At 42.8% G+C, this 15,450-nt stretch overlaps 1 protein-coding gene across 4 annotated transcripts in view; it reads left to right on the forward strand.

The window, feature by feature from the left end:
- Positions 1-15,450, forward strand: part of XYLT1 (xylosyltransferase 1) — a 141,600-nt gene that overhangs the window by 105,176 nt on the left and 20,974 nt on the right. For all 4 annotated transcript variants that reach the window (XM_079320644.1, XM_079320642.1, XM_079320645.1 and 1 more), the window contains 2 exons: positions 1,216-1,296; positions 13,177-13,393. In XM_079320644.1, coding sequence (XP_079176770.1) covers positions 1,216-1,296; positions 13,177-13,393 — 298 coding nt within the window. The remainder of the gene's footprint in view (positions 1-1,215; positions 1,297-13,176; positions 13,394-15,450) is intronic.

Consider the following 15,450-nt stretch of genomic DNA (forward strand, 5'->3'; position numbering starts at 1 on the left):
TTGAAACCATTTCATGTGGAAGCATTGCTAAGTAAATTCACTAAATGCCTATTCATCCCAGGAAGATGGAGAGTCACTGGAGCAGCAAATGTGAAAATCTGCACAGCTTACTATACAGAAAGCAGTTTCTGAGTTTGCCAAATTGAGATGCAGAGTCTGACCCTGGGAGGTTTTGCAGCTCAGAGAGTGAAGGAGGAAGGGTCAGGCCCCCTGTCAGGAGGGTTGATGGACAGATATTCATTTGGTCTAGATAAAATTAATGAGGTTATGGAAATAGTTTACTTGGCTGTTAATATTTCCAGGTTGTTGCAGCCTGACCCCAGAAGTTAAACACATTTTGTCCAGTTAAACACATTCAGGTTTAACTTTTTCTGTGGCTTACAGTAATGAAATGTTTTCAAAACACTGTACTATTGGCAGCTCTTTCATCTTGAGTCCTTCTGCCACCAACTTCATTACAGACCATTGCTTAAATGGTATTGTGTCCATAAGGTTGTGGGTTTGAATGCAATTCAGGAGATTAAGATCTTTTTAATGTGATTTATTCCGTTTTCCTAAATATGCTGACCTAGATAAATAGAGAACATTTTTGCTCCATTGTTAAAGAAATAGCAGACCACAAAAGCTGTCAAGTGTAAATACATTCTTGGACACATCAGATGAAATTTTGAAAATGCTGGTGTCAGATTGCCTGTCATACTAATTGGAATTAACCTTCTAAATTCTTTTGTTCCTGTTGATTATGTTGCCTTCTTGACATCAAAATTCTCTTGCATTATGCATTCCAACCTTGGCCTGTTCTCTATTACACAATGAAAACAAATAAAATGCCAACAGATACTGAACCAAATTCCCAAGGAAACACCTAGCAAAGCGTGTGAAATGGAACTATCAGTGCAGTCATCTTGCAGCTGCATTTTCATAGTTTAAAAGTGTTGAGTGAGTTACTTCATACAGACTCTCTTACAGTGTTTAAAATACCTGTCCAGGGTTGATAAGAAATTTGTTAAGGTGTGATCAAGCTGTGCTTCCCTCCAGGTCAGCTTTCCTGGGCAGAGCGGGTCGGTGAAGTTTAGCAGCAGGATGGAAGTTTATTTTTTGGAACCACCTCTTTCAGAACCTGAGAATGGCCCCTAAATGAGAACAACACATTTATAACTTGCTCTAGACAGAGTGTTTTTCACAGCTGTGCACCCTTTGTTCTTCCTCCCTCAGGACCAACGATCAGCTGGTGGCGTTCCTGTCCCGGTACCGCGACATGAACTTCCTGAAGTCACACGGCAGGGACAATGCCAGGTGAGCTGCCCTTCCTTCCTCTGCCCCTGGGATTCCTGCCTGGTGATGCAGCCCAGCATCACTGCCTGAAGAAACCCCTAGCCCAGGAAAAGAGAAGTGAGCCAGGAGCAAACCCTTCTGTGAGGACAGTTGTTTCTTGGCGCAGTGACTCCTCCCCAGACTGAGAGATGCTTTTGTGGGGGGAGAGGCACTGAGCAGGCTGGTGCTGCATCCCCCCATGGACCTGGCTCAGATGGGTGTTTTGGGGGCAGGTGGCAATTGCCTCACACAGCAGCACTGCCCAGGTGGCCCCAGGGACACTGGTGAGCAAGGGCTGGCTTAGCTGAGCTCTGCAGCTCAGCCTGGCTTGGGCAGAGCCTGGAGCAGCTGCAGTGCCAGCAGGAGTGAGGATGGTGGCTGGAGTTTAGCACCATTACTAAAGTTTGGAGGTCCTTGGAGGTCCATCTTCTTCCACCCTGCACAGGTCTCAGGGAGTAGAGAATGTGCTGTTTCCCACCAGTCTTCAGTAATACTAAAGTTGCCATTGTGATATGAGGGAGCAGCAGTGACCAAACACCATCTTCCAAAGGCTCTAACAACCTCTGCAGATGGAAGGAGTTTCCCATCTGACTGCAGTGCTCCTGTTTTCCTATTTATTCATAGTTTTGCTGTTCCCTGCTTTGTTTTTTCTGGTTTTATACCACAACAGCAGTCCTGCTGCACTTCCAGCAACTCCATCTGCTGAGTCCCAGTGGCTTTGCATCTAAAAATGCTGTTTTATTCTGCTTGGGTCACCAGGTCTTCCCTTTATTCTGTAAAATGTCAAGTGTACCCAGAGAATGTGACACACTGAGTCGTGTGTTCAGCACAGCAGGCAGGCAGAATAACTCACAAGTCCCTCTCTTTCTCTCCCTCTTACTCTTGTCACCAGATTTATCAATTCTGTCATGTTCCTGTTTAAATTAAGTCCTCACGAGCATTCGTCTTGTGTGTGCACAAATTCTATAGCAGGTAGTGAAAAATAATCCTGTGAGGAGTAATATTTAAAGCCAAGTCAACAGTTTTCACAGGAGAGCCCCTGGTTTGGGAAATGCAGAGTGTCAGAGTGATTGGCAGGCTCAGCTCTGGCTGCAGTAGTGATGGACAGCAGAGTTAGTGTCAGAAATGAGAGAGCCAGGCAGGAGCAGTCAGCCTCCTGCCTCCTTTGCTCCTCTGGTGCTCCTGAGTCTTCTCAAATTCCCTGAGCTGGCTAAGGAAAATAACTAATGGATTATGATACACCAACATCAGGCTGGTTCAAACACGACAACTTCAGCTGCTTCAGAACAATTTAGAGCAATTAAACACACTAAGCTGATATTAATTTAATAATTAAATGAACTGATGTGCTTCTTGTCCTTCTGTCACAGGAACAGCAAACTCATTTATTAGTTCAATGGTTCTCTTTGTATAAACAACTAAATACCTTTTAACTCATTTCAACATGCCACCGTGTTTGGTTTCATTTTTTCCTGGATTTCCACCATAAATTCCCTGTGCATCAGGGAACATGATTTGGGACATGAGTGCAGATTTGCCACCCCTGTCTGCCATGGCTGCCTAATCCCTGAGTCCCAGAAGTGCTGCCACTGCTGACCACTGGATGAATGGATCCTTTCACATTTGCCTTGGCATGTCCCCAGAGTGGTTTCCCTCCTCCTGCAGCACACTCAAAGCCAGCAGCTGCAAATGCCTGAGTAATGCTGCTGCTGGGTAAAAATCCATTCCCTTGTTTCCAAAAGCTGGTCTAAAGGTAGTTTGTATTGTGTTGTTTGTATTGTGGGTGAATTTCCAGCTCCACAGCCACCTGTTGAGAGAGAAATAGCTGAAAAAGTGAAGTTTTCTAGCCTGATATTTCATATCCAGTATGTGACACACAATTCCCACCTGGCTCTCACTGAGTCCCCAGGTGTGTGGCTGTGCTCACACCAATCTTTATCCCTGTGGTCAGAATGGTGGAATCCTCTGGGCTGAAATGTCTCCTGCCAGCTCAGGTGAGCCAAGAGCAAAGCTGGGCTGTCACCTGTGCCCATGTCCCACAGCCAGTGTCCCCAGGAGCAGAAGGGTTTCTGTGCTGCTGCTTTACAAGATTCTCCCAACCTCCTGTGACCTTTGCCTGGGGAATTTTCACAGCTAAACTCAATGCTCATTGTAAGAGTAAGGGATGGGATTTTTTTTTTTTTTACCATTAATTTTTCCAGTTTTTAAATTTTGCTCTTTGCTTTGTCCTGTCACAGCCCAGGGGAAAAGGAAATACCCCATGAAGGGAATGGTATGGCCAAGAGCTTAGTAGGATCTGGAAGAGAAGCAACAGCCTCAAGGATTGGCAGCAAAAAGTTAAGAAAAAAAAAAAAAAAAAGACAGTTTTTAGAGCACAGGCCAGTGTCCATGTTATTGGGCAATAGAAGAAAACCCCCTTTGGATATTCTATCTCAAAACACGCTGAAACAGAATTTTTTGTTTAAAACAACTAATTGAAGCCATAATAAGGGAGATGAACTGGACTATACTGGCTGCTGCCCCATGTACAATAATGGTTTTGCTGGTCCAAGGTGTTTTTCTCAAAACATAAGAACTAATAATACAGAGCACAGCACCTAAAGCATAATTGAAAGCAATGTATAACCCTTGCTGATACTTTTAATTTTAATTTGTGGATGAATAATGGCACCTAATCAATAAGCTTTTCAGCTGTCTTAGTTTGCCTTGTAAACAACTGAAAACTCTTAATTTTAAGCAATCATAGTCTTTGGATCATACAACAGAGAAAGATTAGAAGTGCCATCTTAAACCTGAAATGCTTGTAGAGCTCAATTAGAGTGTACTTTGTATTCAAGCCATGCTCACAATCAGTGCATCTTCCACTGCCAAATAAGGAGAGAAACCAGGTTTCCTTTTAGGGTTAAGTTTTCTTTTAGTTATGCCAAAGTCATGAAAAAGTGCATTGCTCTGATTTCCTTTAGTGGCTTCAGCAGAGAGAATGGGAATGCTCCTTCACTCAGCTGGAGAGGCATTATTTGCTGACAGAGGAGGATCTATGGGATGGAATTGCACACAGTGCCTGGAGTTGTTACCTAGTGCTTAGTGGGCAACACATTTCCTCCTCTTTTCAGTTTTTAGACAATTAAAAGCAAGTGAATGCCCTGGTAGTTGTATAAGCTGTTGCAGTTTGGAATACACAGAAGATGTTTTCTTTTTGGCAGGAGCAGTCCTGTCAGATGTATTATAAAATATAAAGACAGTCAAATGTGACATCCTCAATGGCAGGCAGGAGAAGGGGGGTTTGCACAGAAACCTCTCCCCAGCAGTTATTTGGGAAGCTGTAAACATGCTGAGAAGGCTGGATGCTGTTAGACCTTTGAGGAATCTTGAGCTCAGAGGCAAAATACAAACAGCTAAAGAAAAGGCACTTAAAATTTTGGTATGTGTCTATATTCTTTTCTTCTGCTGATTTTTTTCTCCTCATTGCTGCTCACAGTTGTGTTGTTCCCTTTCTGGTTTCTGGGTCCCAGGTAATTTTAGAGGTTTTGGTGAACTGCACCAAGGAGCTGGAGATACCTTAGCTGCCAAAGGACTGGAGCATGTTCCCAAAACCCCCCCACTGCTGGCACACATCTGTTTCACCCCATTTCAGACATGCCTTTTTCCTCAGTGGCACACACTGTTTGTTGGTGTGCTGTGCATGGGGTTGATGGGGGTTTGGTGGCCAGTTAGGAAAATGGATCACACAGCAAACATTGCTGTTTGTTGCACTGATGAATTGCCCAGTAAGTACCCAAAGACTAGGAGGAAAAATTGATTAATTGTTGCTGCAGTTGGACCATGCTGTTGCTGATGTCCTAACAGCACTCACACTGCTGCTAATGTAACATATTTGTTCCTTTGGCACAAATTACCCTCAGCCTCATACTTTCTTTGCTAAATTTTTTAGAGCACTTGAATATTCTGGAGCACATGGACTAAGATCTATTTTTTGCTTGGAAGTAGTTCAGCCCAACAGTTGCATGAGAAGTGTAGTGACTGAAATAGCAACATGCATCTTCTCTGCACTTTAAAAATTTAGACATTACAGCTAACTTTCAAATGTTCTTAGTGCTTTATGCTAAGCATTAGGGGAGCCATAAAGCCTTTACAGCTTCAGCTTGACAATTTGCTTCCTTGTAGGGCTTTTATTTCTGCTCAGTTTTGGAAAACAGTGCTCTAAGCTGTCAGTGCAAAGAGAAACAAAACCAGCTATGTTGACATGGGGCTAAGCAGGGTGTTCTTTGTTTTTGGGGTGTACAGGCAGGATCACCTGGTTCAGGAAGGTGCTTTAAGTGAGAAGGTTTGGAGTGGCCATACTTCATGGGGCAAGGACAGAATTAGGGAGGAGGTGAAAATTGACTTACTGGTAAAATAATCAGGAATCTTTCTGCTATCTAAGAACATTGAGCAGCACACTCCCTTTGCAGCCATGTGAACAGCCCTGCCATCTGAGGTCCTGAGGCATTTTAGAAAATGGTTGTGACAGGAAACATCATTTTGAGCTTCAGTGGCCTGATTTGGTAACTTGAAAACCCTGATAGAAGGGACTCACACTTGCCTCAGCCACTAGAAAGAAAGTGAGGATTCCAGAAACCTTCTAGAGAAGACATTTATTGGAGACAAACAGATGGCAAAACATCAGTTTTCATATCACTGAGGTCTGTGCTGAGTTCATGCTACATCTCTGCATATGATCCTTTGCAATTCTCCCTATTTAATATAAAAAGAAACAGAATCATTTGAGTTCTGGTCTCCCTAATGGTGAGAAGAAGCCATTTCATTTTTGACCTTCTAAAAGCTGTTTCAGTATTGCTTAAAAGATACTGTGTAAGTGAAGAGTGGGGGAAAGAAACCCACAGGAAAGTCTTTGAAAGCCTCTCTTGAGCTTTATGCTTACAAGGAAATGCATGGAATTGCTGCTAGAGCAAGGCAATTCCTAGTGGAGTCATTACTGCAGAAAATAGACTTTGCAAGTTTCCTTCAACTAAAGAATTTTAGAGGTTTTTTTCATTTTGTTCCCTGACCTGCAACATTAAAATATTGAGAAACATTGAGGCTTTTTAAGACTTTCTCTGAAAAATAAACTTCTCCTTTGAAAGAGAGAAGGTGGAAAGAAAAGTTTTTCAAAACCAGTGAAAATTAATATGTAGGAAAAGGTGAAAAAGGAGAAAGAATCCTGAGAAATTTCTTCTGAATAGAATGCAAAGATGTGCTAGAGCATTAAATGGATATTATGGGAAGATTTCATATGCAAGAAGCAGAAACTAATTATATAGCATATGAGGTACCTATTGTAAGCTTGAAAAGTCTCATCATGTCCTTATAGGGACAGAATAATGACCAGATAAAATGTGTGTGTTCATCAGCTTTCAACAGCATCTCATGTGGAATACCCTCAGTGCCATGGCTGCTTGGCTTCCATAAAAACACCCTTGACTGAGAAGGGACACATTGAACATGATATTTCAAGGTGAATTTCTATCTTGAAAGAGAAATTCAAATTACTATTTTTGCTGCACTGTAAATGATCTGAATTTCTATTGCCCACTGTTGTCTGCCCCAGGTTTAATTGAAGACAGGAGTTTTTAACATACTTTGGAAACAACTGTGGTAACATGGACTGTCAAAAAATCCTTCCAGCTGACTTGCAGTTCATCTCCTGCCACAGAAAGTCCAGGAACAAACATCACAAACTGCATCTCCCAGTGCAGGGTGTGGCCCTGCACACCCACTGTGGGACGTGCAGATACAGGTGACAAACACAAATCATATTTCAAAGATTTCCCTCTGTTCTTTAGTAACTCCTGAGTGTTTGGCACACTGGCCAAAACTGCTAAAAGCTTTTCAATTTGTGTGCTTATTTATGGCTCTGGCTTTTGCTCCTGAAATAAGCACAATCAGGAAATAACCCAAATCTTCTAGAGCAAATTCAGTCAAGAGAGAAATTATTTGTGATATTTTTGATGCTTGTTTCTGCACTGGCATTAAAGCTTTGGGGGTTTGTTGAGATTCTAATGTGTTTAAATATCTGAGTAAGGGAATTAACAAAAGATAAGAATTCTGCTCTCATAACATTTTTGACCTAATAGCAATTGCATTTAGGATGCTATATCTAAAGCACATTGAAAATTGGTAGAATATAGTTACTGATGGGAATGGAGTGAGAGCAGGGTCAGCTGGACTCAGCAAACTCAGTGGAGGCCAAAATTTCCCCCCTGAGCAGGCAGGGAGAGATTCTGCTCTGCCCAGGTTTGGGATTCATTAATCTGCTAATTATAAAGATTTTTTCAGTGCCTGGTTTATGGAGATGTGTGGTAGAGATTGCTCACAAATTACTTCTTGCCACTGCTGCACTCAAGGTTGTCAAATTATTGTTCAGTGCTTTCCAGCTGGTCACCTGAACTGCAAATTGCTGTTTTGTGCTTCCCAACTGATTGACTCTGGTGTTTCCAGAGTGGCTGTGCAAACACTGCTGGCAAGTCACTCCCACATTTCTCATCTATAAAAATATTTACTTGACTTTTTGCACTGAAATGGACTTGCTTCCTCAAATTTTCATCTAAAGACAATTAAGAGGAACAGATAAAGTTAAAGCATGCAGAGCTTGTCCACATACACTCACAGAAATGTAGATATGATGTTAGTGGAGCTCCAGCTCTACAGATTTTTGCTTTGACATTGGATTTTGACTTGTGAGGAATTATTTTGCTAGAATTTTGTAACTTTGTCTTGGTTTGAAAAACAGATGTCTGCTAAGGAAGGCAGGAGCCTCCTTTGAAATGACAGATGTAAACACTCTCCTTCCAAATTATTGTAATTTTGAAATTAAGGGGCTTTTAGGTGAAGAGATGGGAATAGGAATGACAGTTCTTTACTAGTATGTGTAAATATAAAAACAAACAAACAAATAAACTACAACTTAATAGGAAAATTAAAATAAAATACGGTAGTACAAAAAAACCACTGCCAGAGTCAGAATCCAAGCTGGCACAGTCAGTCAGTCAGGGTGGTGGCACAGTCCCATTCCATGGTGCTGCATCCTCCTGCAGGGGCAGATGTGGCTCAGCTGGAGCAGTGCTCCTGGAGAAGGGGCAGTTTCCTCTGAAGCTCCAGGGATGATGTGGAAGGGTCTGGCTTTCCTCTGGAATCCAGTGGGAAGAAGGTGCCTTAGTGTCCAAAATCTCAGTTTTTCTCTGGGTAGGAAAGGCTTGGCTCCTGCCCTGGCTGGAGCATCTCCCAGTGGGATGATGGAATTTTATCAGCCATGCACTGGGACTCAGTGGCCATGAACAGGAGATATCTCCTGGAGGGAGGATGGGCTGTGGGAAGATAAAGATGATTGCCCAGCTGGTTTAAAGATGGCCCATTAGCAGATAATGTGTGCCAGGAGATAAAGATCACTGCCACACCCAGTTTAAACAATGGCCCATTAACAGGAGATATCTCCCACAGGGATAAGAATCACTGCCACACCCAGTTTTTAACAATGGCCCATTAACAGGTGATACCTCCTGGATGAAGGGTGGGTCATGGGAAAGGTAAAGATGATTGCCCAGCTGGTTTAAAGATGGTGATAGGATGTATATAGGATGTATATTTTGGTTACAGCCTGCATTGCAATCCAAAACAAACTTTTATTCATTGCTTTTATTCTTAAATCCTGAGTAATGATGATGAGGTCCCGGGCAGGTGCACCTGGTTAACAGTGAAATGTTAATGGGAAGTTTTCTAGGCAATAGGCCAGAAACAGGAAACATTTAGGAAGAAACCTTTTCACCTTAACAAAGAGATTCTTTTCTAGAAAAAACATTTTAGTGATAGAATTACTGGTAAATGGCATTTAGCAATCTGATAGCCTCCAATGCTTTAGGAAGTTTTGTTCATTCATAAATTTCAGGAAACAGAAAATAGCAAACTCTCTGACTTGTATGTAAGTAGAGCATTCAGGGACAGAGGTCTCTACAAGTTGCTGTGGTTTGCACTGGCCCTTGGAGAAAACTATCCAAAAGAAGGATATTTGATTGTGATGCTTTTACTGATATTAAGTAACTGTGGGACAGTATTAGCAGTTAGAACATGTCATGAGAGCTGAGCTGTGTTTATACTCATGCTGTAGGAGCATGTGCTACACAAGTTACAAATGTGTTTTACACTCCTAGAACCCTGTCTGAAATGCATTTATATGTATTTAAATAAGCTACAAAGTCAAAGGAATTCCCTGAGCTGGATTGCAGTGGGGAGCTGTCTGGACTGACATCTACACTCAGTGACAGACCATGTGCTGCAGGCAGTGGGTTTTTTTAGCAAAGTGTAGAAATAACTGTCTGGAGCTGCATCACACAGGGCATGGGGGCACCTTTCATGTGTGTCAGTGTCTGATGCTGAGCTCAGGTGCCAACATTCCTTCTCAATGTCCTCTGTTCCCTGCTTACTTCTGAGTGTAACCCTAAAATTCTAAAACTGGAGCCTCTTTGGGAACAATCAAAATTGTTAGGGGAAAGCATAAGATGCCTTAGATGGAGTTCCATGAAATAAGGCAAGATGGCATGTTTTTCTTAACCCTAGCCTTATTTTAATTCTGTTTTCTCCTGGTTGACTCTTTTCCTGTCATTGTTATTTTACTCCTGTTGTTATTTTTAGATCAGGAGAAAGGCCAGTTGTCTTCAGCTGATGGTAATCTCTGTTGTGTTTGGCCAGCAGACCCTGGTTCCCTTGGATGTCATTGTCCTGGCCAGTGCATTTGCAGCTGGCAGAGCTGTGCCAGTTTTACCTGATGTTCAGGGTGACAGGAGCACCTGAATTTTTCCACACTAAGATTAAGGAAATGCTATTAGTAAGCCTTTCTGGTTTTTCCTGCTTTTAGTTTGGGATTTATCTGCAAGCTATTTTGTGAGACCCAAGAGAGAAAGGCAAGGGGAAAAACCACACCTTTTTTGCATTTCATTGCTCTTTCTGAAGCTTGGCCTGGCTTTATAAAATTTACTGTTTTGGTGTTCCCTTGAGCATATCCAGAAACTAATGAAATACAGCATGAGACTAGAAACAGATCAGTTGGGTCATGCTTTTGCCCTCCATCCTCCTATCTTTTTTTTCAGAGGTGGCTGCAATCATTCTTGGATGGCTAGTCCAGAATCTTTATGAACTCTTTGTAGTGTTCAAGAGTTTTTCATTTCTTGAAAAGGCCTGTGTGGCATACAAATACCCCTTTCCCTTTCCCTCAGGCTGCATTCAAAATGCTTAGAGTAAGTTCTTGCCTGCCTGAGTGCCAAAATCTCTATTGCTGGAGTAGGTGGGAGCATCAGTCATGCTAGCAGAAAGCCTGGAGGGAAAAAAAGGAGTCTCATCCACCTTTTCCACTTTGGTTGCAGTTCAGCTCTCTGTGCCAGCAGCCCCTCCTGTTTAGCTTCCAGCAGATCTGAAATGCATTTGGTCCCCTTGGCTCCCAAGGAACATAAATGAACAGCAAGCAGTTGCCCAGTGGAGAGCTGTGTCTTCACAGCCTCTTGTATAAATTATTCCTTCCTAGGCCACAGAAATTATTTGCTTTGCTAATGCCTCATTCCACTGAGGTGTAGTGACTGTGTGTGAAGAGGCTCAGCAAGGGTGATCCTTCTGAAAAACACCTGCTCTCTGCTCAGCTGTTCCATCTCTGAAACCTGCTGTGATGTTTCTGGGAGGGTTTAAAGAAGCACAAACAAAAGGGTCATTTCTTTGGAGAGCTCTAAAGGCATTGCAGCTCTTCAGCTGGGCTGTGCTGCTTTGCTGGAGGGTGAGTGATTGGAAAGCACATTTAGTTTCTTCTACTAACCCACTTGTATAAGATTTGGGGGCTGAGGTTTAATGTGAAAACAGTTGTACTTCCAGGAATTGCCTTATTTCACTCCATATCCCAAGATTTGCTTTCCAAGCCATTAGCTCAAAAAAAACCCCATAGCACTGTGCACACATAGAAAAAAAGGAGCCTGCCAACAATTTTGGAAAACACGAGGCTGTGAGTCAGGATTTGCTGGGACCTTCTCATCTGGAGTGGGGTCATGTTCCTCTGCTGCCAAGCTCAGACAATGAGGCTGAAGCTGTTACAGTGCTGGGAGCTGTGTCATGTCATACAAACTGAGGCACCTTCTGTGTAGAGCAGCTTTGAAACAGCCAGGTGGGTTGTTTTCAAGTCAGAGAACCTTCTATTTGAAAGGGAGAGTAAAGGGTGATAAATTGGTAGAGATAGGAGTTGAAAGAAATTAATCCATGGAAAAGAACTTTATGTCCCTGTTTAAATATGGTCAATAAAGTTCTGTTATTTTCTTAAAATAATTAACTCTAATGAGCATTTAGTTTTGAAGAGAAATAAATAAATGACCAAACTTTCAGGCACATTAATATTTGATTTGGAGATAACTGCATAAATATTGAATTTGAAGATTACATTCCAGAGCACTGCATTAAAATTGCAAGACTTTTCTATTATCCTTCATAATGGAACATGAAATTAGAAACTTGTTCATGGAAAGAAAAATTTCTTGACTCTCATTTACACATTTTCAACCCTGTTGTGTTAACAGAGGAGCTCTCCTCATGCTGTGAAAGGAGGCAGAGCTATCAGTAGGACATAGAGCCTGAAGTCATTTACGGTCCTTTTGAAAATTAATATGCACCATTTCATAATTGCAGCTCAGTTCTTTGATTGGTGTGGAACAGAACTGGAACCAGGGAGTTGCCCTAGGGGGTTAATGCTCATGTTTCCAGATGCAGGACTCCAGAAAGCTCTGGTGCTTGCTGTTGCTTCCCTTTAATTCCTTTCCCTTTCCTTCAGCAGCCTGTGTTTGAGGACCAGCAAAATGTCATCTGGAGCTGCTGATGCTGAGCCAGGCTGGCCCAGCTGGGTGGCTCAGCAGGGGGAGGCTGTGCCCCTCTCCCTGCAGGTGCCACAGCTGCTGCCACCCTGCAGGTCCTGTCCCCACAGCTCTGGGGCTCTGGGTTGCTGCAGTGTGTGGTCAGGGAGCATCTGCACTGCTCAGCACATGTGGGATGTGTCCAGTGCTCACATCCAAGGGGCTGCATGCTCTCAGCCCCCACGGCTGCCCTGCTTCTCCTCCAGGGAAATCATTCCCCAACTTACAATAACAAACAGAAACCTGGAACAGGCAATCTCAAAACATGAGTGGGCATCCAGTCCAAAGTGTTTTCAAGCACAGATTGATTTCCCAGCTTTTCTTCTCTTGTATTGGTCTCAAATAATTCATTTCCATAACTTTGCAGTTCTGCAGTTGTTCCTCTTATTCATGGTCCAGCAATAACAAAACATTGTTCCTCAGAGACTTGAAAATGGAGCAAACTTGCTCATTCTACAACAAAGACCAATACAATGATATTTCTTCCTAATTGGCTATATCCCTGTAGAAAAATTAATGAAATAATACCATAGGAGAAAATTGGCTATTTTACCTTTATGTACATTCTCCTGTTTTTTAAAAACTGAATTTATTTACAGAAAGAAGATTGTGTTGAGTTCCTGTTCACGCTGCAGTTCCTTCACAGTGGTTTGTTCAGAGTTAATGAACATTATGGACTTTCCTGCCCTAGAGCTCTGTCACCTGTGCTGCCTTAGGGCAGCAGAAGGTGTAAATGATGTTTAAAAGCAATCTGTTGCTCTTTGCCTCTAACTGAACATATAACCCATCAATCATTTATTAAACATATCTGTATTATTACGAGTAGAACAGAAATATAACCAAGTGACCTTTTGATCCTTTTTTGCTTGAGAAAGTAACTTTTTATTTATAGAACTCCTGCTGAGAGCACAATACAAGTTAAGGTGTAGTGGCTGCTGTTGTGTCCCCCCAGGTTCATCAGGAAGCAGGGGCTGGACAGGCTGTTCCTGGAGTGTGACACACACATGTGGCGCCTGGGGGACCGCAAGATCCCCGAGGGGATCACCGTGGACGGGGGCTCAGACTGGTTCCTGCTCAACAGGAAGTTTGTGGAGTATGTCACCTTTTCCAATGATGATCTGGTCACAAAGATGAAGAGGTTTTACTCCTACACGCTGCTTCCTGCTGAGGTATGTGGGTGCAAAGAGTCCTTCTCTGTGATCAAACCTGCAATGTCTGTGCTGGTCCCAAAGATCTGACTGGAGTCACCTCTCTGTGATCAAACCTGCAATGTCTGTGCTGGTCCCAAAGATCTGACTGGAGTCACCTCTCTGTGATCAAACCTGCAATGTCTGTGCTGGTCCCAGAGATCTGACTGGAGTCACCTCTCTGTGTTCAAACCTGCAATGTCTGTGCTGGTCCCAAAGATCTGACTGGAGTCACCTCTCTGTGTTCAAACCTGCAATGTCTGTGCTGGTCCCAAAGATCTGACTGGAGTCACCTCTCTGTGTTCAAACCTGCAATGTCTGTGCTGGTCCCAGAGATCTGACTGGAGTCACCTCTCTGTGATCAAACCTGCAATGTCTGTGCTGGTCCCAGAGATCTGACTGGAGTCACCTCTCTGTGATCAAACCTGCAATGTTTGTGCTGGTCCCAGAGATCTGACTGGAGTCACCTCTCTGTGATCAAACCTGCAATGTCTGTGCTGGTCCCAGAGATCTGACTGGAGTCAGAGGGGCTTTCACCTGATGTCAGTGGGCTTTGGAGCATCCACAGTGGGAAATTAAAATTTTACTTCTATGGTGAGTAAGCCCTTTAAAGTTAGAACATCTTTTGCAGTTGTTTATTGCTTTGTTTGTTTGTGGGACTATTTTGCAAAGAGTGGCTTTGTTTTATATTTCTAAGCCTATTAATCTGTTACTGAACAACCAAAAATCCAGCTGCCCTTTGCTTGCAAATTGTTCCTGCACAAAGCTTTTGAAGGATATTAGAGATGGCGAATTGTCTTCATAAGTAGCTTTCCTTGCTATTATCCAGTGCTTTTCTTTAAAAATATAAACCCTGCAAACAAAGGTTTATTGTTCTGTTCAAAACTCAGCTAGGAGGCACAGTCACAAATCATTTGGATCACTCAGGAGTGGCTCTGGCTGCAGTGATGCAGAAGGGGAATGCACAGCAGTGTGGGTTTGCCTGTGTCAGGAATGTGTGCTGCCTGCAGGGAGCTGGCAGCCTGTGCTGCACCTGCCCCAGCAGGTACACTGCTCTCCTGCTAGCCAGGCTCTGCTCCACAGCCTGCAGCACTCAGCCAGCCCAGGGAAGAGCTCAGGGCTGCCTTTGAACCCATGACTGCCTTGGCTCCTGCACGTTTGGAGGGATGGATGACACCAATCTTGAAAATCTAGGCTCGTTAGCTTGTGGTGGAGCACAGCAATTGTTATCTTTTGATAGAGGTTTATTATTCCACACACGTTGCATAATCTTATTTTAATCCCGTTTCTGTTAAAAATCACCTTTTCTCTCTACTCTGATAACCTTTTCATCCATTATCTAGAGAAATTCCTGTATTGCTATAAAAGGACACAGGGCAATGGGTAATTGGGTAGGTTTTTTTTTTCCCCTCTCGCTTGAATGGGAATGGATGCCTTTATAGGTTTAACCAAACAGTTCAAGCATAAAATCCATATTCACTGGGCTGTCATTTAACATTAAAAAGGGTAGGGGGATTATTTGGGGGCCAGCCATGCTAATGTTATGCTGGTTATTTATAGATCTTACTATTGCTGATTTTAAAGAGAAGTCACTGCTCCAGAAATGGTCTCTTGCAGGGCTAAAATTGATGATATTCCATAGCTTATTTCTACAAGGTTTTCCTTGCAAGATACACAGCTGGTTTTGTAAAATGGCCCTGCCTTCACTGACTGTTAACCTGCTATATCAGTCCTCATTACACATGGTTTATGTAATTGCTGATATTATGATGGTATAATTAGGATTGCCCAGTAGGAATTCCACACTGCCATGAGTCAGCACATACAGACTTACAATTTCAGATGTAAATGCAGGAGGCAGAATGTCCTTTTGGTGCCTGGGGTGAATGGTGTGTTTCAGAACAAAGCCATTCAACTAGCAGTGCATTTCAGAGTAACTGGAGACAGACACCCACAGAAGAACTGTCTGAGAGTGTATTTTTATCAGAGTAACCACGGTGATGGTGTGGTTTTGACAATTGTTTTGAGATACAACTTGA

Source organism: Erithacus rubecula (assembly GCF_903797595.1).
Source record: "Erithacus rubecula genome assembly, chromosome: 17".
Taxonomy (NCBI): domain Eukaryota; kingdom Metazoa; phylum Chordata; class Aves; order Passeriformes; family Muscicapidae; genus Erithacus; species Erithacus rubecula.